At 47.2% G+C, this 25,147-nt stretch overlaps 1 protein-coding gene and 1 pseudogene across 1 annotated transcript; both read left to right on the top strand.

Annotated features, from left to right (window-relative positions):
* The first annotated feature begins 4,732 nt into the window (after nt 1-4,732).
* Nucleotides 4,733-14,241, top strand: LOC133372675 (kelch-like protein 6). Its single transcript, XM_061601595.1, has 4 exons — nt 4,733-4,805; nt 6,428-6,506; nt 8,120-8,347; nt 12,753-14,241. Exons 1-4 carry the CDS (start codon nt 4,733-4,735, stop codon nt 14,239-14,241), a joined length of 1,869 nt encoding a protein of 622 aa, XP_061457579.1.
* LOC133372977 (5S ribosomal RNA) lies at nt 5,382-5,558 on the top strand (annotated as a pseudogene).
* Nucleotides 14,242-25,147: the final 10,906 nt, after the last annotated feature.

The raw sequence follows: 25,147 nt of genomic DNA, 5'->3' as shown, positions 1-25,147 counted from the left end.
CCAAGAGGCTATAATAATTCGCAACCAAATGTGGGAGTCAGTTGAAGCTGTTGAGCAAAGGAACATAGGACACTGCCATATACAGAGGCTGACCCTTGGTCCGTCTAGCTCAGTATTGTCTACTCTGAATGGCAGCAACTCTCCAGAGTTCAGAAGGAACATTTCCAGCCCTATATGGAGATGCTGGCGATTGAACCTGGAACCTTCTGCATGCAAAGCTATACCACTGATCTATAGACCTTCCCCAAAGCATGTGGAGGCACAATGATTAAAGCAGGACCATCTGCTCTATAGTCTACATGGTAATGGAGAACAGCAAGCTCCACCCCTCTCATTTTCAGCATGGCCCAACCACTTACACAACCACACGGTGACTATTACATGACACCACCCCATCTCCTTTAGGGGAGGGCCCATAGCCCAGTAGGAAAGCATCTGCTTTCCATGCAGAAGGTCGTAGCTTCTTTCCCTAGGGCTGGGAATTTTCCCTGCCTGAAACCCTGGAAAGCTGCTGCCAGTCAGTGCAGACAAAACTGAGCTAGATGGACCAGTGGCCTGACTTAGTATAAGACACCTTCCTATTTAAATCGGCTCTTCATCCAGAACCACGAGGACTAGAATCTGACTTTAAATTTTGTAGAAGGATGAACTGCAACTAGTTCCTTTTTAAGATGAACTTTCCAAACACTGGACAATATTAAGCTAGATAGACCAATGGTCTAACTCAGTATAAGGCAGCTTCTTACATCCCTGTGATAAGACTCTGTTTTGTCCATTGAATTATGTGGGTATAGTCTAGGGATGGCAAGAAATTCTATTTGGTTCACATTTCAAGCAGAATATATCAAATTGGCACTTTCCAAAACAACAGGGGAAGCAAAACTCAGCCCTCCTTTGAAATTGGCACTTTTTCAAATTTTGCACTTTGCCAATCAAACAATGTTTACAACAATGCATGTGGTAGGGAGAAATGTGCATGAAAATGAATATATGAATGAAGATACCATACAAAAATGCATTATATAATGAGAATTTCCTTGCAAAAATGTGTACATTCGTCAAAACTCCCTATTAAAATGTGTTTATTAGGAGAAATTCACATGAAAATGCTGGAGGATTTTCATTAGAATTTTTTTTAAAAAAATGGCTGCAGAAATATGGAGAACTGAATTTAAGACTGGAAAAATGAGAAGGTAAAATAACCTAAACTGACAGATCTTTCCCTCTCTAGCACTGTCTAAAGTTCTGCATAAGTCAAGGCAGTGACATGATCATGCAGTGACAAGAAACTACAGATGATTGTGTATTTGCACCCAGAGCCAATACATCTGAACAGGCCAGGCCATTTCTGTTCTTGTTCTGCTAACAGTCCTGTTTAATATAACAGGGCTGGCTAGTGGTCATCTAACAGGATTAGACCGGCCACTGAGCTGTTCGCTTGCTTGGCCAAGCAAGACCGGATTCCCCCTCGGCCTCTCCTTGTCGGTCAGCACTCTGAATCTTATTCACTCTACAAGAATGTATCTCTCGGTTTTCCTCTGCCTTCCTTAGTTTCCCATAGAAGCCCCTTTTTCTGTTTTGAGCCAGAGAATGAGGAAATGGGCCCCCAAAGGCAAAGAACATACTTCCTTAACACTCTGTGTTGAGCAATCATCCTGCGCAGAAGATAAGCATGAAGCAGGAATAAAATAAGCAGTAAAAGAACACAAGTAGAGTCCTCCTGAAATAATAATAATAATCATCATAACAGTAATAATAATATCCTCCCTTCCTTCCAGAAAGAACAGAGGGTGGCAAAAAAGTGATCAAAGAGTAAAAACAAACAAAAATCCAGTAGAGACGCTGACTGGGATAAAGGCCTCTGCTTAAAAGGCTTGTGGAAAGAAGAAGGTCTTCAGTAGGCTCCAAAAAGACAGCAGAGACAGCTCCTGTCTAATATTTAAGAGGAGGGAATTCCACAAAGTCGGTGCCACCACACTAAAGGTCTGTTTCCTGTGTTGTGTGGAATGGACCTCCTGATAAGATGGTATCTGCAAGAGGCCTCACCTGCAGAGCGCAGTGATCAACCTGGTATGTAAGGCATAAGATGATCTTTCCAGCATCCTCAATCAGGCCAATGGCCCAACAACTTCAGCATCCTGTTCTGACAGTGGCCAGACAGAAGCCCACAAGCAGGACCTGAGCACAAGGGCTGCTCTCTCCACCCTTGCGATTCCCAGCAACTGGTATTCAGAAGTAGAATGTAGCCACCATGGCTGGTAGAGATGGGGAACCTGTGGTCATTCCAGATGTTGTTGGACTCTAACTTCCACCAACCCTGACCATACTGGCTGTGGCTGATGAGAGTTGGAACCCAACACCTGAAGGGATCTCAGATGCTGCAGTCCTCAACGGATCACAAGGCAGGGGCCAACCAACAGTGCCATCAATTGCTGAAACAATTCCTTTTGAAGCAGGTTGCCCCTGTTCCATGCCAAGGGCCATCTTAAAGCTGTCTCATTTCCTGAGTCCAAACCTTGCATCTCTTGATCCTTATTGAGGGTCCCGTTTGTGCCCTCCTCCCCATCCTTTGCAGGCACACAATAGGAGATGAACGAATCAGAGTTCAGTATGCAAAACAGACTATGATGCCTGCCTCAGTTGGGCCAATTGGAGGGAGGGTGGCACTCATGCTGAAGAGGGCCAAGCTTGCCTCAAGGTGTTGGGGGAAGGAAGAGACGGTTGCGCACGGCAAGTCTGGATAGAGGTGGGGACATGAAGATGGAGATGAACGTTGCAGGGTGGTAGGAAGATTTAGGGTGGGAGCCACATTGCAGGGGAAGGGCAGGCCTGACTTCAGGGATTTTCCTGGGCACTCTCCAAATGTTTGTCTTTCTTTAAAAGAATAAATCTTTTATTATTTGTGGAGAGCCTCTGAGCTGTGGCAGTCCTCTGAATTTAAACAAAGCAGAGGACAGGCACCTAGGAAGGTGCCTTGAACCGTTGGCCCATCTAGCTCAGTATTGTCTGCACTGACTGGCAGCAGCTCTCCAGGGTTTCAGGCAGGAGATTTTCTCAGGCCTACCTGGAGATGCCTTTGGGGATTGAACCAGAGATTTTCTGCATGTAGAGCAGATGCTTGACCACTGTGCTAGGTTATTTCTAAGAACTTTTGCATACAGTGCATGACGAACATATAGAGTTTAATGTGAATTGCAGCCAGTCGCTTAGCTGGCTATGAAAGGGGTTGAGACAAATTCATGGAGGACAGACACATGGTACCATTTGCCATGATAGCTCTATGGAACCTCGAGGTTCAGGCGCAGCATACCTTTAATCCCTGTTGCTGTGGAGCAAGCAAACAACAGGGGGAAGGTGTTTCCTTCATGCCCTGCTTTTAGGCTTACTGGAACCATACTCCTTCATTTATATACTGCTTAATTCCAAAACAGTCTTCTGAGCGGTTTACAAGTCTAAAAGCTGGTTACACAAGCAGTAAAATATTTGACATCCATAACAGCAGCATCTAACGTTACAAACTGCTGCTTTGCAACAGCAGCATTTGAGTAGCACTCTGTTCCAGAGCCTGGCCAGCGTCCCACAGGCAAACCGGTCAGGTAGGAGGCAGTGCGCATCCCCCAGTGGCAGTGTCACTCAGCAGTCCAGCATGTCAGAGACCTCGATTAATCTCTCTGCTACACCTTCTCAGCTAATAAACCGTTCACAGACCTCCAACACTAGTATTAGCAGTCTTACCCAACAGACCATGCTGCTAAGGAGCACCTCTCCTACTCTGACTGCAAGCCAGGCTCAGGTGTACCTCCGAGCTCTAATGCCATGGGCGATACAGAGTCTGTCCCGCTTGAAGTAGCGATGCACATCAGCTTTAGTAGCAGCAGTAGCAACTGGATCCCAGGCGTCCCTCCACTGGGTCAGTTGTATGTGAAGACTTTGTGCATGAAAAGTATTGAACTAGAACAAGCCACCCAGTCCTGCCATTACATTTAACTGGATGTCCAAGGAAAAGACCATCCCAGGCGGGCACATTGTCACTGGCCACTGTGAGTCCCGTAGTCCTTCTCAGACCGGCTGTTGGACTACTGTGCTCAGACACAAAATCTGCCTCTGATCTGAAACAGCGACAGGAGACCCACTTTGAATACATCCTTGCCTTTCCTCCCAATTTATTTATTTTATTTTATTTAGTTAATTATGTGAATGTCATTAATTGAAATTAACTGTGACATTATTACTGGTTGTATTATTTTATTATGAAATTGTTTTTGTAGTTGTTTGCTTTTGGTAAGTCGCTTTGAGTTCCATTTTGGGGGGAAAGCGACTAATAAATATGATAAATAAATAAAATAAATAAATAAAATAAAATATACAGTTCAAATGCGCAATAAAACAACCCCATTCAGACATTAAAATCCGTAATTCAAATATGCAATATAACAATCCCCATGTACACAACATGCAGCAGTTCAAACAGGAGACTGGTTGAGAGATTAGGTTGATCACTGAGCAAGCAAAATAACAGACCAGATGATCCTTTGCTGTGATCTAGCTGCAGGGCTGTTCCAATATTCTTCTCTTCTCATACGATTGTGACCTCCCCGGCTTCCCACACGTGGCTGGGAGTCCCCGATTCAGATTACTTGTCAGTGACCACCTTCCCATCTTCATTCTATTGTTCCGGCAGGAATGATTTGTGATACAGCTTAATTTTCTGGAGCCAAGTTGGAGCACAATGATGAATTTACTGATGGACAGAGACGAGGAAATTGGAGAGGAACCTAAGCCTTTGGATCAGTACATACGGGAGGGTAAGTTTCCTGCTATGTGAGGGTTGTATCCAATAACTTCTACTCAGAGCAGACCCATTGAAATTAATGGACCTAAGTTAGCCATGTCCATTAATTTCAATGGATCTATGAGTAGGATTAGCACGGGATATAATCCTTTGCCCGATATAGCTGAAACAAGACTTTTACTACAATGCAATCTAAGGCATCTTTACCCAGAAGCTGTGTTCAGTCTGACTTATTTTGTAGTTACAGCCTTTCCCAACCTTTGGGTCCCCAGATATTGCTGAACTACAACTCCCATTAGTGCCAGCCAGTATGGCCAATGGTCAGGAATGATGGGAATTGTAGTCCAGCCACATCTGGGGACCCAAAGGTTGGGAAAGACTCTCCTAGTAGTTGATATTCAGGAATGGCACCTCCAGCAGCAGACGCTTTTTCACGGGACAAGAATGTCCACTCTGTTCTTGGACTGCATTAATGAAAGCATTTCCAGACCAGAGACATCTAAAATTCATTACTCATTTTTCCCATTTTTGTCCCCAGAACTAAAAAAAGAAGTGAAAATGTATGATATGCATTCTGCTATATTTGTATGCCTACGCCCATACTACCCTGAACATGCCCAATCTCATCTGATTGCCACTCTGGGCTCCTGCTGGAAGGAAGGGCAGGATGTAACAATAAATAAATAAAATCTCGGAAGCTAAGCAGGGTCAGGCCTAGTTAGTACTTGTATGGGAGACCACCTGGGAACACCAGGTGCCGTAGGCTTAGAGGAAGGTAATGGTAACCACCTCTGAATACCTCTTACCATGAAAACCCTATGAATAGTTCCAAAAAAGATTCATAGAGTCGCCACAAGTTGTAATCGACTTGAAGGCATATAACAACAACAACAACAATATTTCTATACATCTTAGAACTGCCTTGTTGACTTTTCTGCCAACGTTAATCCAGGCTAGGGGCAACCAATAAGGTTGACCTCCAGATGTTAGACTCCAACTCCCATCAGCCCCAGCCAATCATTGGGGATTTCTAGTTCAACAACTTCTAGAGGACACCAAGGTTGGCTACCCCTTGTCTAGACAGACACCAGCACCAAAGCCTATTTAGGTACTCTTGGAAATGTTGCTTGTGAGGGGACTAGAGGCCTCCCAACAGCTCTCAGCACTCATAACAAACTATAGTTGCCAGGATTCTTTGGGCAAAGCCATGACTATTGAAGTGGTATCCTACTGTTTGAAATGTGTAGTGTGGATGGGCAGCCTCAGCAGTTTTTAAGGCATCCTGGCCACAGGTAATTTAGGGCTATAATGCTGAAAGCCAGCATCACACTGAGCTTGGATCTGCACCTGTTTTTAAAAGATTATACCCAGACTAATCATGGCAGTGGCAGCTGGCAGCTGCATGTCAGTGGGGCAGTGTAATCCGCTCCTGGTTTTAGTCCAAACTTTCAAGGAGCTGTCCGAAGTGTCCAACTAAAACACAGAGTGCATTTCACTACCCCACTGACATAAAGCCATCAGCCATAATTGAATCACAGTGATAGCAAGTCATGGCTTCTCCTATGATGGTTGTCTTCACTGTGTCATCATGCGCCCACCTTTCTCTGTCTGTGTGTGTCCCTCTGTGTCTTACAGGGTTGAATCAGCTACACCAGGAACAGCTCCTCTGTGATGCAACCATTGTGGCCAAAGGTGAACGGTTTCCCTGTCACAGGTATTTATACATTTGGGGGTTGTTATTTTTCATGCAGGCCATAGGCCTGCTGCTGGCTCCAGATTTTGGAAGATTCTTAGACAAGACATCCCCTTGGACCCCCTCCACCTCACCACCATTATCACCTGCTGGTCCTCTTCCTTAAAATTGCCACCAACTGCTTGCTTGCTAGGCAGAGAGCCAATGAGCAAGCAGGCACTGACATCATCTGCCCCTCCTCTCCCTGACTACCACCACTGATGTCTGGGCCAGAGCAAGAGGTATATAAGAACACAGGGAGAGCTCTTCTGGATCAGGCCAGAGGTCCATTTAGTCTAATGTCCTGTTCTCACCGTGGCCTATGCAAGCAGGACCTGAATGCAGCAGTGCTCTCCCTTCCTGGGGTTTCCAGCAACTGGTATTTAGTAGCAACTACCTCCAACAGTGTAGACAGAACGTAGTCATCAAGGGTTAGTAGCCATTGATACCCTTCTCCTCCATGAATTGGTCTAATCTTCTTTCAAAGCCATCTAAAATTGGTGGCCATCATTACCTCTTGTGGGAACAAGTTCCATAGCTGGGTGAAGAAGGACTCTCTTTTGTCTGTCCTGAATCTTCCAACATCCAGCTACACTGGATGCCCCCAAGATCTAATGTGAGATATGGAGAAAAACTTTTCTCTGTCCACTTTCTCCACACCATGCATAATTTTATACACTTCTATGAGGAAAGCCCTCTTACTCGCCTTTTCTCTAAGCTAAAAAGCCCCAGATGACATAACCTTTCCTCATAGGAGAGTTGCTCCATTCCCCATATCATTTTGGTTGGAATTTTGGTTAGATGAACATTTTCGTTGCATGAACAAACAGGTTGCAACAGTGAAGCAGAGGAACAGGTCATCAATGGGGGATCATCAGTGGGCTTTCCACTGGGGTATAGGTCCTTGGCAAAAGCCTAGGTGGTTTAGCAACATATCTCCTTTCCCAGGGAACTCTGGGTATTGTAGCTCTGTGAGAGGAATAGGGGTCTCCTAACAGCTCTTAGCACCCTTCACAAACTTCATTTCCCAGCATTCTTTGGGGGAAGCCGCGACTGTTTCAAGTGGTATAAGAGTGCTTTAAATGTGCAATGCAGATGGGGCCTGAGTAAAATTTAGCTGGATGCAAGCACTGCCATGATCCCCTGTTTCTGAATGGTATAAACGCAAAGATCAGAAGAGTTGCATGTTGAGTAAGACCAACATACCAGCCAATAAGGTCCATTGGGTTGTAAGCAAGAGGAATGAGGCGCTTTATTTTAGGCCAGGGCTGGGGAACCTTTTTTCAGCCTAAGGACTGCAATTCCCTCATAGGAAGCCATAGGCAATATTGGGCAGAGCAAAGTTTTACCTTTATACAGGAGACTTCTTTCACTGGTTCCCCATCTGTGGATTAGAAGAAGACTTCCTCCATGTGGTGTCCTTCAGATGTTGCTGGACTCCATTTCCCATTAGTCCACCCAGCATGGCCAGTGGTCAGGAATGATGGGAGTTGTAGTCCAGCAACATCTGGGGTCCCATGTTTCAGGAAGATGGATTTTAGAGATTTCAGTCCTGGCTTTCTACTGCCAATGCATTCCTTCTCCTTTTTGGCTAGGATGCTCCTTGCTGCCATCAACCCGTACTTCCGAGCTATGTTCTCCAGCTCCTTCCGAGAGTCGCAGGATGGAGAGGTGCTGCTGCAAGACATGGATCCCTCCATTGTCCAAACTGTGGTGAACTACTACTACACGGAGGAGATTGCACTCATGCCAGAGATGGCCCAAGACCTCTTTGTAGCAGCCAGCAGGCTCCAGATCCTCCCACTTTTAGAGAGCTGCTCCAGGTAATCCCTAAACAGTGCAGCACCCTTGAACATTGGAATCCTCTTTATTTACATAGGAAGCTGCCTTATTCGAGTCAGACCCTCAGTCCATCTTGCTTGCTGTTGCTTGCACTGACTGGCAGCCGCTCTCCAGGGTTGCAGGCAGGGAGTCTTTTGCCAGCCCTACCTGGAGATGCTGAGGACTGAACCTGGGACTTCCCGCATGCAAAGCAGGTGCCTTGCCACTGAGCTACAATCCTTGCAGTAAATATAAAACGAGATTCTAGTCTTTGTGGTCCTGCATAAATTGCTGGTTACTTTTTTAAACTACAACTCCCATCAGCCCCAGACAGCCTGGCCACTGGATTGGGCTGATGGGAGTTGTAGTTCAAAAAAAGTAACTTTTCCAAGCTCTGGATTTAAGTAGCAACGTGAGAAGCCGCCGTACACCATTGGTCCATTCAGCTAGCAGGGGCTGTCCAGATTTACAGGCAGGGAATATTCACAGTCCTGCCTAGAGATTTAACCTGGGGCCTTCTGCATGCAAGGAAGATGCTCTCTCACTGAGCTGTGGCCTTTGAACCACTGGGCTATAACTGGGAGACACACTTTCTTTTATATCATTGAGGAATGGGGATGGACAAATATATCCCTCTCTATTCCTATCAGTTTCTCATTTTTTCCAGCCTTAAGCTCAGCCTGCCCATTTCCGCACCACACTTTGGACATTATTTCTACTAATGTATGCATTTTGATACATGCTTTATGGCTGGAGAACTACATCACGAAATTTGGAGGAGTTCAAATTTTGTGGGAAAAACCCAGCTGTGTTTCAGCATGCTTATTGGTTCAGGAAGTTTACATTAGGTAACTTCCCTTTAAAATGTGAACTAATTTCTCCCCCATCTCTACTCTGGAGTGCCCTCTTCAGGGCTCCTGAGCAATAGCAGACACAGGCCATGTTCAGGCCATGCATTTATTCCGCTGTTATTCCACTTTCAACAGCCATGGCTTTTCCCAAATAATCCTGGGAAGTGCAGCTACAGAGTTCTGAGGGACTGACTGTTAAACCACTCTGGCAATGGTAGCTCTGTGAGGGGAATTGGGGTCTCCTAACAACTCTCAGCACCCTTCACAAACTACAAACTTCCCAGGATTCTTTGGGGGAAGCCATGACTGTTTAAAGTGGAATAATAGTGGAATAAATGTATTGTCCGAATGTAGCCACAATGTAATTTGCCACCACTTCCAACCATCTCCTATGCCAAAGAGTTATATCCAGATTTTGCTGTCAGAATATATTACTGATAACAGGGTTGCTTTGTCATTAATCTAATTTCCACCATTCAGAATTTTAAATAGTTTTGATTTTTAGATTTACGACTCGTGTTATGCTATAAAAAAAATTGCAGAAAGGTACAGGGATTGGCATGAGCAGGGCTGTGCAAAGTTGTCTTGCGGAAAGTTAGCCAAACCAGAAGTAGCAAGCATGGTACCCGTTTAGATGCAGTTGAACTACAACTCCCACCAGGCCTGGTGAGCATGACCAAAGATCAGGGATGATGAGAGTTCTAGTCCAACGGCAGCTGGAGCAAGCCACATTGGCTACCCCTGACCAAACCATTGGCTTGTATCTGGCTGTCCTACTCAAAACTGTGGAATAAAAATTCCGTGGGCCTCAAACTTTGGTTTGAAGCTTGCAGACACAAAGGGAATGGGGGGGGGGTAAAATGACAAGGAATATAATGCAGAGTACACGTACAGAGTGTGTTACAGAATGTTCCGAGAAAACTGTTGATGTTCGACCTTCTATAAAACCACAAAGTAGATAGCACATGTGCGTAGCTCAGGAATTTCTTTCACAAACAGTTGAAAGATGTCAGTGTCATGACTGAAATCTGCTTCTGTACACTTTAGAACATTTGCTATAAGAATGAGCTGAATATTGCCTATGGGAGAGAACTTTTTGGACTGACAGGAAGCCTCCTAGTCAGTTTGAATGTTCTCTCCAAACAGCGGTTCGTTTTCCTTTCAGTAAAAGTGCCTCTGGCAAGATCTGGATTAACCACAAAGCGAAGTTCTGTTTTCCTCCACAGAGCAGACCCACTGAAATTAATGGACCTAAATTAGTTATTAACCTCATTGGGTCTTCTCTGAGTAAGACTCATGTTGGATACAACCCATTGGCCGTGAGCTTGGAGCTGCCACTGGTAAGAGGTAGGATGTATACCCAAAGCACGTCATGGCATCTGTGAAAGGGTGGAAAGCAGGGACAACTACATCCTGCCAAATGGCCTCTCCCAGCCAGGACTGGCCCTACTGTTAGACAGAGTGAGGCAGCCACCTTAGGCAGCAGGGGCTGGGCAGGGTCAACTGGCTTGGTGCTGTATGTGCTCCACAGATTCCCCTGAGCCTCCTCAGGTGTGGTGGTGGACACTGTCCCATCAATAGCACTGAAGTAAGATTCATAGAAACAAAAGAAGCTGCCTAGTGAGACCGTTGGTCCACCTAGCTCAGCACTGTCCAGGCTTTCAGACAAGGAATCTTTCCTAGCCGTACCTGGAGATGCCTGGGATTGAATTTGGGACCTTCTGCTAGGGCTGTGCTCCTTATTTGGCCGAGGACCAAGCTGAATCAGGCTTCTTTGGAGGCATTTGGGCCTTGGCTGAGTAGGGTTGAGATAGCACTGGATCGCTACTGGTCAGGGATGGTGGCCCAGAGTGATCCAGGACTATCAGGGGGCAGGGTATGGGGCAGGAAGAAAAGGCAGGCATGGGCAGGAAGGAGACGGTCAGATGGGAAAGGCACCTCTTCTCTAGAGAAGGTCAGTGCCTGCCTTTTCTGCCCAATCTCTCTTCTTTCTTGCCAGGATTCGCCAGGCCCCGCACACCAATCCCCTTCGCGAGCTGCATTTTCTCACATTCATACTCCACTGCTTTAGGTCTAAAAGATAACAGAAAGCCACCCTTCTGAGAGCACGGTTCCGTGGGCATTTCCTCCACTTGTGCTGATGCTGTGATGGTCTGCGATGAGGACTTCCGAGTGGCCGGCTTTCTGTTTTCCTCAGTTTAGAAAGGCTTTGCTCTGGAGATCTTGCTTCAGCAATGAAGCATCTCCTGCAGAAAGCTTGTATAGGAGATTGGAGACTCCACCCCTTCTTACCCAGACCCTTCCAGGCACATGCTTAAGCATGCTCCCCCCTCCTCCTGAGTAGCCTCACATGGAAAGTAGCTGGGCACTTGAATGGTGGTCCTGAAGCTCATGCCTGACTGTACATCTCCACTGCTCCTTTGGTCCTAAAGGTGGCAGGGGTCCAAAAACCAGCCATGAACCCAGGCCACCATTGTGGAGATCTTTGGTCTTGGAGAGATGACGTCTGGATCTAATGTCTCCTGTCAGGGCAGGGGAATATCTGCTAGGGGTCCTCTTCCTCCAACACAACCTCGGGTTCAAATTCAGGGCAGGTTCCAGTTCTGGAACACCAGCATGCAGTTATCGTGGATCAGCACCAGGGATGGACTAATCCGTCAATTCCAGTTTTCTACATTTCTAATTTTTCCAGTCTTAAATTCAGTTCACGTTTCCACAGCCATTTGTGATTTAAAAAAAAAAAAAAAACTCATGAAAATTCATCAGCATTTTGGTGCAAATTTCTTCCGACAGACACATTTTGGGATGCAGTTTTGAGTATGATATGCACATATATGCAAGCAATTTCCCCTAATATTAATGCATTTCTGCCTGTTATTTTTCACTAATACAGGCATTTGTAGGACACACTCTACTCCAGTATGTGCATTTTTCTGCCCATTACTTGGCTGGAGAACTGTATTGCAAAATTCAGAGAAGTGGAGTTTTCAAAGGACAGCTGTGGTTTGGTTCACTTCAGAAAGTGCTAACTAGATAAGTTTTCCTTTAAATGCGAAATGAATAAAATTTCTTCTCCATCCCTAATCACCATAGAGTTGGAAGGGGCCTGTAAGGCCATCGACCCCCAGCTCAATGCAGGAATCCAGTACTGGGCCTACTCAGAGTAGACCCACTGAAATTAACGACCACAGCTAACTTGGGTTCATTCATTCCCGTGGGTCTGCTCTGAGTGGAGAGAGCCGGTATGGTGTAGTGATTAAGGTGTTGGACTACAACCTGGAAGACCAGGGTTCGAAGCCCCACATAGCCATGAAGCTCACTGGGTGACCTTGGGCCAGTCACTGCCTCTCAGCCTCATGAAAGCCCTATTCAGAGGGTTGCCATAAGTCGGAATCGACTTGAAGGCAGTACATTTACATTTTCTTACTCTGAGTGGAACATAGTAGAATACAACTCCTGGGCTCCAGTTAATCACCTATAAGGGGCATGTCCACAAGGGCATCAGTTTTGACCTTTGTTATCTAACTGGCGCCCTGTTCCCATTCCTTCACCCCAGATTCCTCTTGGAACACATTTCCTCAGAGAACTGCCTTAGTCTCTATGAACTGGGCTATGCGCACAGCGATCCTGCCCTCTTCCAAGAAGCCAAGAGCCTGGTCAACCTGCATTTCAAGCGCCTCTCAGCCGAGGACAAAAGCTTCCTTGACTTGAACCCCAGCACCCTGATCAGCATTCTCTCCTTGGACAGCCTGGTCATCTCTTCGGAGCTTGTCATCTACCGCGCCGTGTGGCGCTGGGTGATGGCCCAGAGCGCCAGCCGCCTCTCATTCCTTGGGCAGCTGCTGACATACGTCCGCCTCCCTCTCCTTACCCAGGAGGAGCTGAGGGAGGTCCAGTCTGAAATGACGCGCTACAGAGACCTGCATCTGCGGTGGAAACGCCTCAACCGGCAAGAGAGGCTACAGCAGAGCCAAGGCCTGAGGAGGGGGATGTACGCCAGTTGCATCATCTGTGTGGATCTCTTCAACATGGAAGGCCCAGAGCTGAAGACAAAGGATTTCCAGGTAGGCTGTTACGACCCCCAGATGGAAATGTGGGAAAAGCTCCCCCTATTGAAATGCCTGTACTGCGCTCGTTGCGTGGCCGTCGGAGACAAGCTGTATGTCACAGGAGGGGTTCACACGGATGACTCGTACTCAGACACGATGCATGAGTACAGCCCATTAAGGGGCCGCTGGACCCAGCTCCCTTCCATGTCCGTGGCCCGGGCATCCCATGGGTTTCTCACATGCAACCAAAAGCTCTTTGCCGTTGGGGGCTGGTGCAAGTACGAGGATTACCTTGACACGGCTGAAAGCTTTGACTTGGTGGAGAAGTCCTGGGCTCCGATTGCCAGAATGCCATTTGCTCTCAGTCATTTTGCCTCCACGGTGCTGAAGAACAAGCTCTACCTGGTTGGCGGCGTCACTGATTCCGTGGGCTCGTGGTATGCCTCCCGAAAGGTCCTGATTTATGAAGTGAGCTCCGGCCTCTGGAGTCAAGTGTTTCTGGACAACGAGTGCTACTGGTCTGGTGCTGTGGCCATGAACAATGGGATCTACGTGATCGGGGGCTACTTCCGGAGTCGAGTGAGGCGTCACAATGAGCGGTGGCCTGACTCGGGAAACATGCACTGCACCCGGAAATGCTTCTTCCTAGGGGAGGATGGCCGGGTTGACAAGAGCATCACTATCCCCAGGCTGCCAATAGAGTTGGCGGGAGCTGGCGTGGTGCGCTGGAAGCACCGGATTTATGTGCTGGGTGGAGAAAATACTTATTTGTATAACAACCTGGAAGGAGAAAATGAAGAAGAATATTACAACACTGTTTACTACTGGGAACCGGGGGCCACCAAGTGGGTGCTGTGCCACGATAGGCTGCCTTTCACCAGCTGGGGACTCAGCGGCTTTGGCTGCACAACGATGAAGGTCCCCAAAAAGCCCATCCTGGAACTTTTCCGAAAGACATCAGTTGCCCTGACAGCCATAGAGGTGGTGAACACTTAGTGGCATTGGGCAGCTCAGGGGCACTGCTCTCAAAGAGCTTGCAAAGAGGTCTCCACGGGAATCACCTGCCTGAGATATCTGAAGGCGCTTACTCTTTAGAGGTATAGAACAGAAGGAGTAGTCATTACCTACCCGCTTGTGTTCAGTTTATCATTTATACTTTGCCTCCCCTCCAAATGGTGTTAAACTGGGGTGGGGAACTCAGGCCTAGGAGACAAATTGCGACCCTCTAGATCTCTTTGTCTGGCTCTTGGGACTTTCTCCAGGCCACAACCAAACTGTTGGCATTAAAAACCAGTAAGGTGGCAGAGCAAATTTTAAACTTATCGCTGAGAGAAAGCTGACAGGAGCTGAGGAAACGCCAGTTCAAAATAAATCATCCCTAAGGGATGAGGGTGGACATGTTTATGATTGTCCAAAAAGTGGGGAGAAGTAGAATTAGGAAATGAAAGTGTACAGGAACACAATAGCCATTCAAAGAGACCATGGGATAAAATGAACATACCAGAGATATTTGGGGAGGAGGTCTTATTTGGAGAGTATATAGGTGCTGTTTTTTGCCCCATTGGCTATCACTCGTGGCTAAGATTGTCTTCCAAGATAAGGTCTTTAGCGGTGGGTCTGTAAGTGACTGTGGAGGCCAGTTCTGGATCCACACAGCCTCCCACAGTGAGGACCAGATGTAAGATGGTCGCGATGAGGATTTGTTTGGTTCCGCTTAGCTCATTTGTCCCATTCGCCCTGTATTCATGCTTCTTCAAAGTCCATAGCATCTTTGATAATAGCCAACCTCCATTTGGAACTTTCATGGGCCAAGACTTATATGCTAGTGCTAGAAGCCTCTGAGCTGGGATGGATGAATTGGAGTGCTTGGTCTTAGAGGAGAGCACAGATATAAAGGGAATAGCAGAAACCTGGTGGGATGGAGAGAACCAGTGGGACACTGAATCATAGAGTTGGAAGGGGCCTATAAAGCCACCCAGTCCAACCCCCTGCTCAACGCAGGAATCCAAATTATAGCATCCCCGACAGGTGGCTGTCCAGCTGCTTCTTGAAGGCCTCCAGTGTTGGAGAGCCCACCATCTCCCTAGGTCATTGGTTCCATTGTCATATGGCTCTAACAGTTAGGTAATTTTTCCTGATGTTCAGTTGAAATATGGCTTTCTGTAAATTGAGCCCATTATTCCATGTCCTGCATTCTGGGACAATCGAGAAGAGATCCTGGCCCTCCTCTGTGTAGCAACCTTTCAAGTACTTGAAGGGTGCTATCATATCTCCTCTCAGCCTTCTCTTCTCAAGGCTAAACATGCCCAGTTCTTTCAGTCTCTCCTCATAGAGCTCTGTTTCCAGTCCCCTGATCATCCTCATTGCCCTCCTCTGAACCCATTCCAGTTTGTCTGTATCCTTCTTAAAGTGTGGTGTCCAGAACTGGACACAGTACTCAAGATGAGGCCTAACCAGTGCCAAACAGAAGGGAACCAATACTTCACACAAAGTATTATTATCTCTGGGTAAAAACTGAGTGAGAAAGGCAGCAAAGGGCATAGTGGAGGTGGTGTACATCAAACAGGACATAGATTCCAACAAGCTGGAAATCCCCAAATTGGTAGATTCCTCCACAGGTTCATTGTGGGTGGCAATACCAGACCCCAATTTAATACTGGGCATCGCTCCCCTGACCAAAACGCCCAGGTGATTTTGAGACGGAGAATAAAATCAAGGAGGCATCCAAAAGAGGAAATGTAGCAATGGGTGACGTTGGTTATCCTCACATAGACTGGGTACATGGGTGTTCCAGTCAAAGAAGTTTCTAGATACCCTAAACGACCTAGAGTTAGCAGTGACGCAGCTAAGTCTGCTGATGATGCGCAGTTGTTCAGAGTGGTTGAAATAAAAACGGATTGTAAGGAGCTTCAAAAGGACCTCTCCACACTGGGTGAATGGGCAGTGAAAAGGCAGATGTAACTCAGCGTAAGCAAGTGTAAAGTGATGCACATTGGGGCAAAATAGTCTAATTTCATATATGCACTCACAGGGGCTGGATTAACCAGAACTGAGATCTTGGGGTTGTAATGGATAGATACTGAGGAAGATTGGATTTCTGCATTGAGCAGGGGGTTGGACTTGATGGCCTTATAGGCCCCTTCCAACACTACTATTCTATGATTCTATATCGGTCCTGTGTGCAGCAGCTTGAAAAAGACATATTTCCATGTTTGGGATCATTAGGAAAGGGACGGAAAATAAAGTGTCAATATCATAATGTCAATATACAAATCTATGGTGTGACCACACTTGGACCACACTTGTCTACAGTTCTGGTCACCTCACATCAGAAAGAATACTTTTGTCGGAAGGCAGAGCTGGGGTCCCAATCCCGGGGAGCTGGATCCCGGAGAGTTGGGAGAAGAGTATTCGGATGGATGGCAGAGGGAAGGGGGAGGAACTTCCCCCCTTTGGAGCGAAGACGAAACAGAGGAACTGCCAGTGATAAGGTCGCTTAGCAACGGGGAGCCTGAGCCCTCCCTGGACATTCTCACGCCTCCCCCTCTTTCAGGCTCAGAGCAAGAGGGGAAAGAGGGAGGGCTGCTCACAGCCGGAAAGCGGGGAGGCAGTTTACCATCAGCCCCTCCCCTATCCCCCATCCTGGAATCGGAAACTTCAGAAGAGGAGGGGGTGATGCTTCCCCCCTCACCGCGCACACGCAGACAGCTGAAAAGACAGGAGAGAAGGGGGGGAAGGTGGGCAGTACCTGAGGGGCAGTTAAGGAGGAGCGAAAGATTGCACGCCCGTTTGGCCCCTTCTTAAAGAACAGGTGGGAAGAAGTCCCTTGCTCTGTCAACTTTCTCCCAATGCCGCAGGACCTGTATCCCTGTATTGCTTCATGAGAAAACGCAGTCTTTGTTTGGACATTACCCTAATAAAACACGAATTAACTACAGCCGTTGGTCTGGTTCCTGAGTCACATCCTGGGCCTGACAGCTTGACAGAGCCACCTAAATCACCCTCAACGCTCTCTTCACTTGACTGGGACAAGATGTCAAAGGGAGCAGCGGGGGGGATGAACCCCACTTCTGAGACGGAAGAAGTGGAACTCTTGAGGACTAAGGTAGCTGATTTGCAGACGGATGTTCAAGCCCTGCTAGCAGCAGTCAAGGCGCTGAAGATGGATAATCAAACCTTGAAGGCCACGATAGACCAGATGCGAACAGCCCCTCCAGCTGCCGTAGTAAAGGTTCCCATTGGATTGCCCCCAAAATACGCGGGACAAAGTGATCAGTTGGCAACCTTTGTGGCTCAATGTGAGTTATATCTGGATGTCAGGCACACGGAATTTCCAGACGATGGGGCTAAAGTAGCTTTCGTGATTAGCCTCCTGGAGGGAGAAGCTGCAAAATGGGTGACTCCGTATCTCGTGAGAAAGGATACTGTCTTAGGAAGGTACAGAGGATTTATACAGGAGATGACCGAGATGTTTCAAGACCCGCAAAGGGCTGAAACAGTAGCACGGCAACTAGGCGCTCTGAAGCAAGCTAAAGGGACTGTTTCCGAGTACACTAACTCTTTTAAAATTCTGTCCCAGGAAACTGGTTACAATGACGCCGCCCTGATGTTTATGTACCGGAGTGGATTAAATGCTGAAATCCTGGATGAGTTGGCCAGGACCTCCCCCCCCGCTGACCTACCAGGGCTCATCCGGCTATGCCTACAGATAGATCACCGGATGGAAGGAAGGCGCCTGGAAAGGAAGCAGGAGGTCCCGAGATACTCAGCCTCGGCATCCCGCAACAAGACCCTTCCCACTGCAGGGATGGCAGGTAATGCAACTGAGGGACAGGGAGGGGCTAGGCCAAGACTGTCGGAAGAAGAAAAGGAAAGATGACGCTGGGAACGTTTATGCTTTTATTGTTCAAAGCCGGGCCATGTGGCCAGAGACTGTGGACTGAAAGGGGGGAAAGCCGAGCCGTCGGGAAACTAGAACACCCAGTCCACGTGCAGGCCGGTGGACTGGGGGCAGCGTTGTATAAAGGCCCCCCAACAATCCAACCTCCCTCAAAGGGGGTGTTGGTCTTGCCTATTCGGATTACAACTTCCAGAGGAGTGGTGTTTAATTCCACTGCCTTAATTGACAGTGGAGCCTCCACAAATTTTATTGATGCAAAGTTAGTCAAGCGTCATGGAATCTCCCGGTGGAAACTGGACGCTCCCCTAGCTGTGGAGACTATCGATGGGAGACCCCTGAAGTCAGGAGGGGTGACACAAGCCACGGAGGAAGTGGAACTTCAAATCCCTGGGCACGAAGAGTTCATTTCGCTATACGTGTCAGATCTCTCGAACTTTGAGGTGATTCTGGGAATGCCCTGGCTAGCAAAGCATGAACCCAAAATAAGTTGGAAGGAGGCGGTGGTGTGGTTCACCTCACAGTATTGCCAGGAGAACTGTCAACCTGAAGGAATCAAGAACACCGTAGCGGGGGCGGTGCAAGAGATCGAGCAAGTGACCCTGCCGCCAAAGTATGAAGAATTCAAAGATGTGTTTGATGAAAAAGAGGCAGAGACTTTACCCCCCCACCGCCCTTACGACTGTGCGATTGACCTAGTGCCAGGAGCCAGCATCCCATCAGGGAGAATCTACTCTCTCACAGAGAATGAGAGGGAGGCCCTGAAGGAATTCCTGGATAAAAACCTGAGGCGAGGATTCATACGCCCCTCACAATCCCCTGCTGGAGCGCCACTATTGTTTGTGAAAAAGAAGGGGGGGGAAACTCAGACCCTGTAACGACTATCGCGCATTGAACCAGATCACCATCCCCAACAGCTACCCGCTGCCCCTGATCTCAGAGTTGCTGGACCGACTGCGCTCTGCAAAAATCTTCATGAAGTTGGATTTGAGAGGAGCGTACAATCTGATCAGAATGAAGGAGGGAGATGAATGGAAAACAGGATTCTTGACCGCTTACGGACAGTATGAATACCTGGTCATGCCGTTCGGGCTTTGTGGAAGGCCAGGAATTTTTCAAAAATTCATGAACGATGTGTTTAGAGACTTGTTGGACACGTATGTAATCTGTTACTTAGATGATATCCTGGTGTTCTCAAAGAACCAGGAAGACCACGACCAGCATGTGAAGACGGTGTTGAAGAGACTGAGAGAAAATCACCTGTATGCTAAATTAGAGAAATGTGGATTTGACCTCAAGTCTCTAGACTTCCTTGGATATCGAATCTCAGCGGAAGGCGTGGAGATGGACCCAGGGAAAGTAAGCTGCATATTGGACTGGGGCCAACCTGTCACCAAAAAGGATGTACAACGGTTTTTGGGGTTTGCCAATTATTACAGAAAGTTCATTCCAGGGTTTTCCAAATTAACAGCTCCTCTGACTGACTGTTTAAGGGGGAAGAAGAAGTTTCAATGGACAGAGAACGCCACCGAGGCCTTTGAGGAGCTGAAGAGAAGGTTTGCTACTGAGCCCATTCTGCGCTTTGCTGATCCGAACCGCCCTTTCGTAGTGGAAGCAGATGCTTCAGATTTTGCCATCGGGGGGGTCCTGCTACAATTAGACCAAGAAGGGAAGGAGCTGCACCCCTGTGCGTACTTCTCTTGGAAGTTAAAGCCTGCAGAGAAGAACTACACAGTTTGGGAGAAGGAGCTGCTGGCCATCAAGGACTCTTTTGAAAACTGGAGACAATACCTAGAGGGGACCTCTCATCGAATTGAAGTGCGCTCCGACCACAAGAATCTTGAAAGCCTCCAAACCGCCAGAAAGCTGAACCAGAGACAGATAAGATGGTCCCAGTTCTTCACTAGGTTTAACTTCCAGATTACTTACCATGCCCAAGCCAAAAACCAGAGAGCGGATGCCTTATCCAGACAGCCACAATACAAAGAAAGTGAATCCGAGGACCAGCCTCAGTACGTAATCCTGCCAGAGAAATTAACGTTGGGAGTATGCCAGCCTTCATGGGAAGAGGAACTCAAAAAGGCACAACAAGAAGATGCAGACATGCTAAAATATCAGCAGGAGACGGGACAAGGTCAAGACTCAGAAGTAACCTTTCACTGAAGAAATGGACTGTTATGGTTCAAAACCGCCAGATATGTGCCAGAAGGGGAATTAAGGCTCAGAATCCTATGCCAGTGTCATGATTCCATCACAGCGGGACACTTTGGGATTTACAAGACCATTCAGAACGTGGCCAAGGACTTCTGGTGGCCTAAAATGCGTCGGGATATTGAGAGTTATGTAAAGTCCTGCTCTGTCTGTCTGCGGACAAAAACACAAACAGGGACACCAGCAGGACTGTTACAACCGTTGCCTGTCCCACACGAACCCTGGAAGGACCTCTCCATGGATTTTATAACTGATCTACCCAAGTCCCAAGGAATGACAGCCATCTTAGTAGTGGTGGATCTACTTACCAAAATGGCACACTTTCTTCCTTGTGCAGGGGCCTTAGAGGCTAAAGAAACGGCCAAGTTATTCATAAAAGAAGTCTACCGGCTGCATGGATTGCCAAACAGTGTAGTCTCAGACCGAGGAACTCAATTCACAGCCAAATTTTGGAGAGCAATGTGGAAACAGTTGCAGACGGAATTAAAACTCTCATCCGCCCATCACCCCCAGACAGATGGGCAGACAGAACGCTTGAACGCCGTTTTGGAAAGATATTTACGAAGTTATGTGTCCTAACAACAGACTGACTGGGTATCATATTTGCATTTTGCAGAGTTCACCTACAACAATTCTCTGCACTCCAGCACTCAACAAACCCCGTTCTTTGCTAATTATGGATTTCATCCTAAAGTCTTTCCAAGCAGCTCAGAAGGAATGCTGGTACCGGCAGCTGAGAACTTCCTTAAGGAATTGCAAGCGGCGCAACAGACACTGAAACAGCAGTTAAACGAAGCCAAAACGGAGTACAAGCAAGTTGCTGACCTGCACAGGAAGGAGCCCCCCCCCCTTCAACCGGGAGACCAGGTATGGCTGTCCACCCGCTTCCTCCAGATGCCAGGCAAATGTAGAAAATTACAAGACAAGAGGGTGGGTCCTTTCGAAATAGAAACTCAAATCAATCCCGTGGCGTACCGACTGAAGCTGCCTGACACGTTTAAAATACATCCTGTGTTCCATCGATCCCTCTTAACGAAAGCCGCCCCTCCCAGTGAGTTACGGCCGGAGGAACCTCGCGGAGCTCCACTCCTGGTAAATGAGCAGCTTGAGTTTGAAGTTGAGGAGATCTTAGATTCCAGGATCAGATGCCACAAGCTGCAGTACTTGATTCACTGGAAAGGCTATGGGGTGGCTGACAGATCATGGGAAGATGCAGCTGATGTGCATGCTCCAGAATTGGTAAAACTTTTCCATCAACATTGTCCCCACCGTCCCAAGCCAGACAAGGGGAGGGGGGCACAGTCTGGGAGGGGGGATGGTGTCGGAAGGCAGAGCTGGGGTCCCAATCCCGGGGAGCTGGATCCCGGAGAGTTGGGAGAAGAGTATTCGGATGGATGGCAGAGGGAAGGGGGAGGAACTTCCCCCCTTTGGAGCGAAGACGAAACAGAGGAACTGCCAGTGATAAGGTCGCTTAGCAACGGGGAGCCTGAGCCCTCCCTGGACATTCTCACGCCTCCCCCTCTTTCAGGCTCAGAGCAAGAGGGGAAAGAGGGAGGGCTGCTCACAGCCGGAAAGCGGGGAGGCAGTTTACCATCAGCCCCTCCCCTATCCCTCATCCTGGAATCGGAAACTTCAGAAGAGGAGGGGGTGATGCTTCCCCCCTCACCGCGCACACACAGACAGCTGAAAAGACAGGAGAGAAGGGGGGAAGGTGGGCAGTACCTGAGGGGCAGTTAAGGAGGAGCGAAAGATTGCGCACCCGTTTGGCCCCTTCTTAAAGAACAGGCGGGAAGAAGTCCCTTGCTCTGTCAACTTTCTCCCAATGCCGCAGGACCTGTATCCCTGTATTGCTTCATGAGAAAACGCAGTCTTTGTTTGGACATTACCCTAATAAAACACGAATTAACTACAGCCGTTGGTCTGGTTCCTGAGTCACATCCTGGGCCTGACAACTTTAGAGCCAGAAAAGATTCCAAAAAGAGAGAGGCAGTGTGGTGTAGTGGTTGGAGTGTCAGACCAGGACCTGGGAGACTAAGGTTCAAATCCCCACTCAGCCATGAAGCTCACTTGGTGACCTTGGGCCAGTCACTATCTCTCAGCCTAATCTACCTCACAGGATTGTTGTCAGGATAAAATCAGGAGGGGAAGAACCTTATTTGTACACCACCTTGAGCTCCTTGGAGGAGTTCCTTCCAACCAATGTGGTATCTATTGATGCTTTAATTATTGTTTTTATTGGCTTCTATTTCTATATTTAAAAAGTCATCTTGTAGGCCACCTTGATGTATGTTTATGAAAGTGAGGCTTATCAAGAATAAATACATAAATTTAACAAATAATAATGAAATGATCAGGGGAGTTGAGAAGTTCTCTCATGAAGAAAAGTTGCAATGCTTGAGGCTTGTAGAGGCAGGAATTGTATTATTATGATGTATTTTATTGTAACCGAGATGTACATCGCCTAGAGTGGCCATTGGCCAGATAGGCGACACATAAATTAAATTATTATTATTATTATTAAGAGGGCGCAAGGGAAGATATGACAGAGATTTAGATAATTATGCAGAATGTGGAGAAATGGGCTTGCTAGTCTTTAAAAAAAATTCACACAATTGCAAATTGTATGCATGGTGTCACCTCCATGGGAGACCTGTCCATTGAGGGCAATGGGGCAGTGGCCCACCAACCTCAATCTGTCCTCAGCCAGCCCCCATCGGTTTGCCTTCCTGCTTATAACCAGTCCAGGGTGTGGCATTGCCTGTCAACTTCCTTCATAGTCTCAGTGTTGCCTTTGTAGAACTCAGCAGAGAGAACGATGGGTAGTTGGTGAAAAACACTGGAATGAGACTTTTGAGTCAGGCTCTAAGTGCTGGTCTCGACCTATAAAGCTCTTTATGGCTCGGGACCCCAATATCTTCTGGAACATCCTTCCTGATATGAACATAACCAGACCCTTCAATCGTCTTCTTCTGGGTCCCTTCTGTGTTTCATGAGAGCCAGTGTGGCATAGTGGTTAGAGTATTGGACTATGACCTGGGAGACCAGGGTTCGAATCCCCACACAGCCATGAAACTCACTGGGTGACCTTGGGCCAGTCACTGACTCTCAGCCTCAGAGGAAGGCAATGGTAAACCACTTCTGAATACTGAATACTCTGAAAGCCCTATTCATAGGGTTGCCATAAGTCAGGATCAACTTGAAGGCAGTCCATTTCCACTTCTGTGTTTCACCCCCACGTTTTCAAATATTTGGATTGTTTTGTCCTGTTTGCAGGTGGCTGACTGCCCCCCTCCCCCCAGAGCCACCTGTGGTCAGTAGTGTAGCAGCAAATTCAGAAGTGCAGGGTCCTTTCATGATAGTCATAGCCATGCCCCTTCTAAGATTATGCAGCCATCTAAGATAATAGAATAATCTTGCCAGGCTCGAATAAAGCTTTCTGTTTCTCTGTCACTGTCACCATTTGACTTTCCTTTCTCACGGTGAGAGAGATTGCTTGAATTACTGAATTCCTTGCCTACACCTTTTATCTGCCTCTGCTACCAAACTGCTTGATGCTGTAGTTGGGATGCTATCACCAGGATTCATTGTGTCTTCTTCTGCCATTATGGAATTCTCACTCTGCACAACCGGTCTTGGCTTTTTGAAGTAGGAACTAATAAAGGCTTGCTTGCAATTGGCACTCATTGGAACTCTTCTCAGTGGCTAACACACTCTCATGCTGATTGGCTCGTAGAAAGCTGCAGACATAGGGACCCTGTTGGGACATGGCTCCCAAAAAAGTAAGGGGTCTATGACCCCCTGGGACTCCAGATGACTACATCCTTGCCTGTGGTTCATAGTAATACTTACATTTTGGCCAGAATATCCATTTGCTTGACAGATGAGGGATGTTCACATGTTGCATTCTATAAGTGTATAATCTCTGTAGCTGTTTACATAATATTTGAGCTGTACACTCATGAGGAATGCAGTTGAACTGCAATTTTGCTTGCATTTTAATAAAAAATTACCTAAAGCACACTTCCTGAATCAACAGGCAAACCAAAACACAGCCATCTTTCCAAATTCATACTTCTCTGAATGTTGCAATGCAGTGCAGTTCAATGTGTACAAAAACACCTGTGTTAGGGGAAAGTGTGGATAAAAATGTGTATATTCTGGAAAAGAACATACAAAAATGCTTTATATTAAGGGAAAATGCTTGAAAAGGAGTGAACGTTAGTCAAAACTGAATACATTAAATGTGTCTATAATTGACACTAAAATGCTGATTAATTTTCATGAGTTTCCCCCCCTCAGATGTGGAAATGTGGAGAACTGAATTTAAGACTGGAAAAATAAGAAACTGAACTTGGGAGATTTGTGCATCCCTAATTCTCAAGCTATTGACATCTAACAGATGTAGCTTCTGTGTACTTGTATATACAGTTGTTCAGCTGTACAAATAAACAAGTGTATACTCTTTCACACAAATGCTTGTACATGTGGAGAGACAGCTTGGACCTGTCTGAGCAACCCTACTGGGAACAACCATCCACCAGCTTTGCCTAAATGTAAGCAAGGACTCATGGCTCCCATTGAACAAGCTGTTCTTTAAAGGGGATTGGATAAATGTATTGAGAAATAGGCCTATCAATGGATATAAGCCATGGTCCATAAATGGAACCCCCAATGTTCAAATGCCATGTGCCTTTTCTGGCTCATAGACGTCAGGGAGGGCCGTTGCCTTTGTGGTCCGCTTGACGGCTCCCCAGAACATCTGATCAGCCACCAGTGGATTCTGGGTTAGGTGGA

This window comes from Rhineura floridana, chromosome 18 (assembly GCF_030035675.1).
Source record: "Rhineura floridana isolate rRhiFlo1 chromosome 18, rRhiFlo1.hap2, whole genome shotgun sequence".
Lineage (NCBI taxonomy): Eukaryota > Metazoa > Chordata > Lepidosauria > Squamata > Rhineuridae > Rhineura > Rhineura floridana.
This window is presented reverse-complemented; position numbering and strand designations above follow the sequence as displayed.

Excerpts from the sequence above, each read along its gene's own strand:
- LOC133372675 (XM_061601595.1), top strand. The coding sequence starts at position 4,733 with ATGAATTTACTGATGGACAGAGACGAGGAAATTGGAGAGGAACCTAAG. Across the intron at positions 4,806-6,427 it reads GGATCAGTACATACGGGAGG|GGTTGAATCAGCTACACCAG; the intron begins GTAAGTTTCCTG and ends TGTGTCTTACAG. Across the intron at positions 6,507-8,119 it reads GAACGGTTTCCCTGTCACAG|GATGCTCCTTGCTGCCATCA; the intron begins GTATTTATACAT and ends CTTTTTGGCTAG.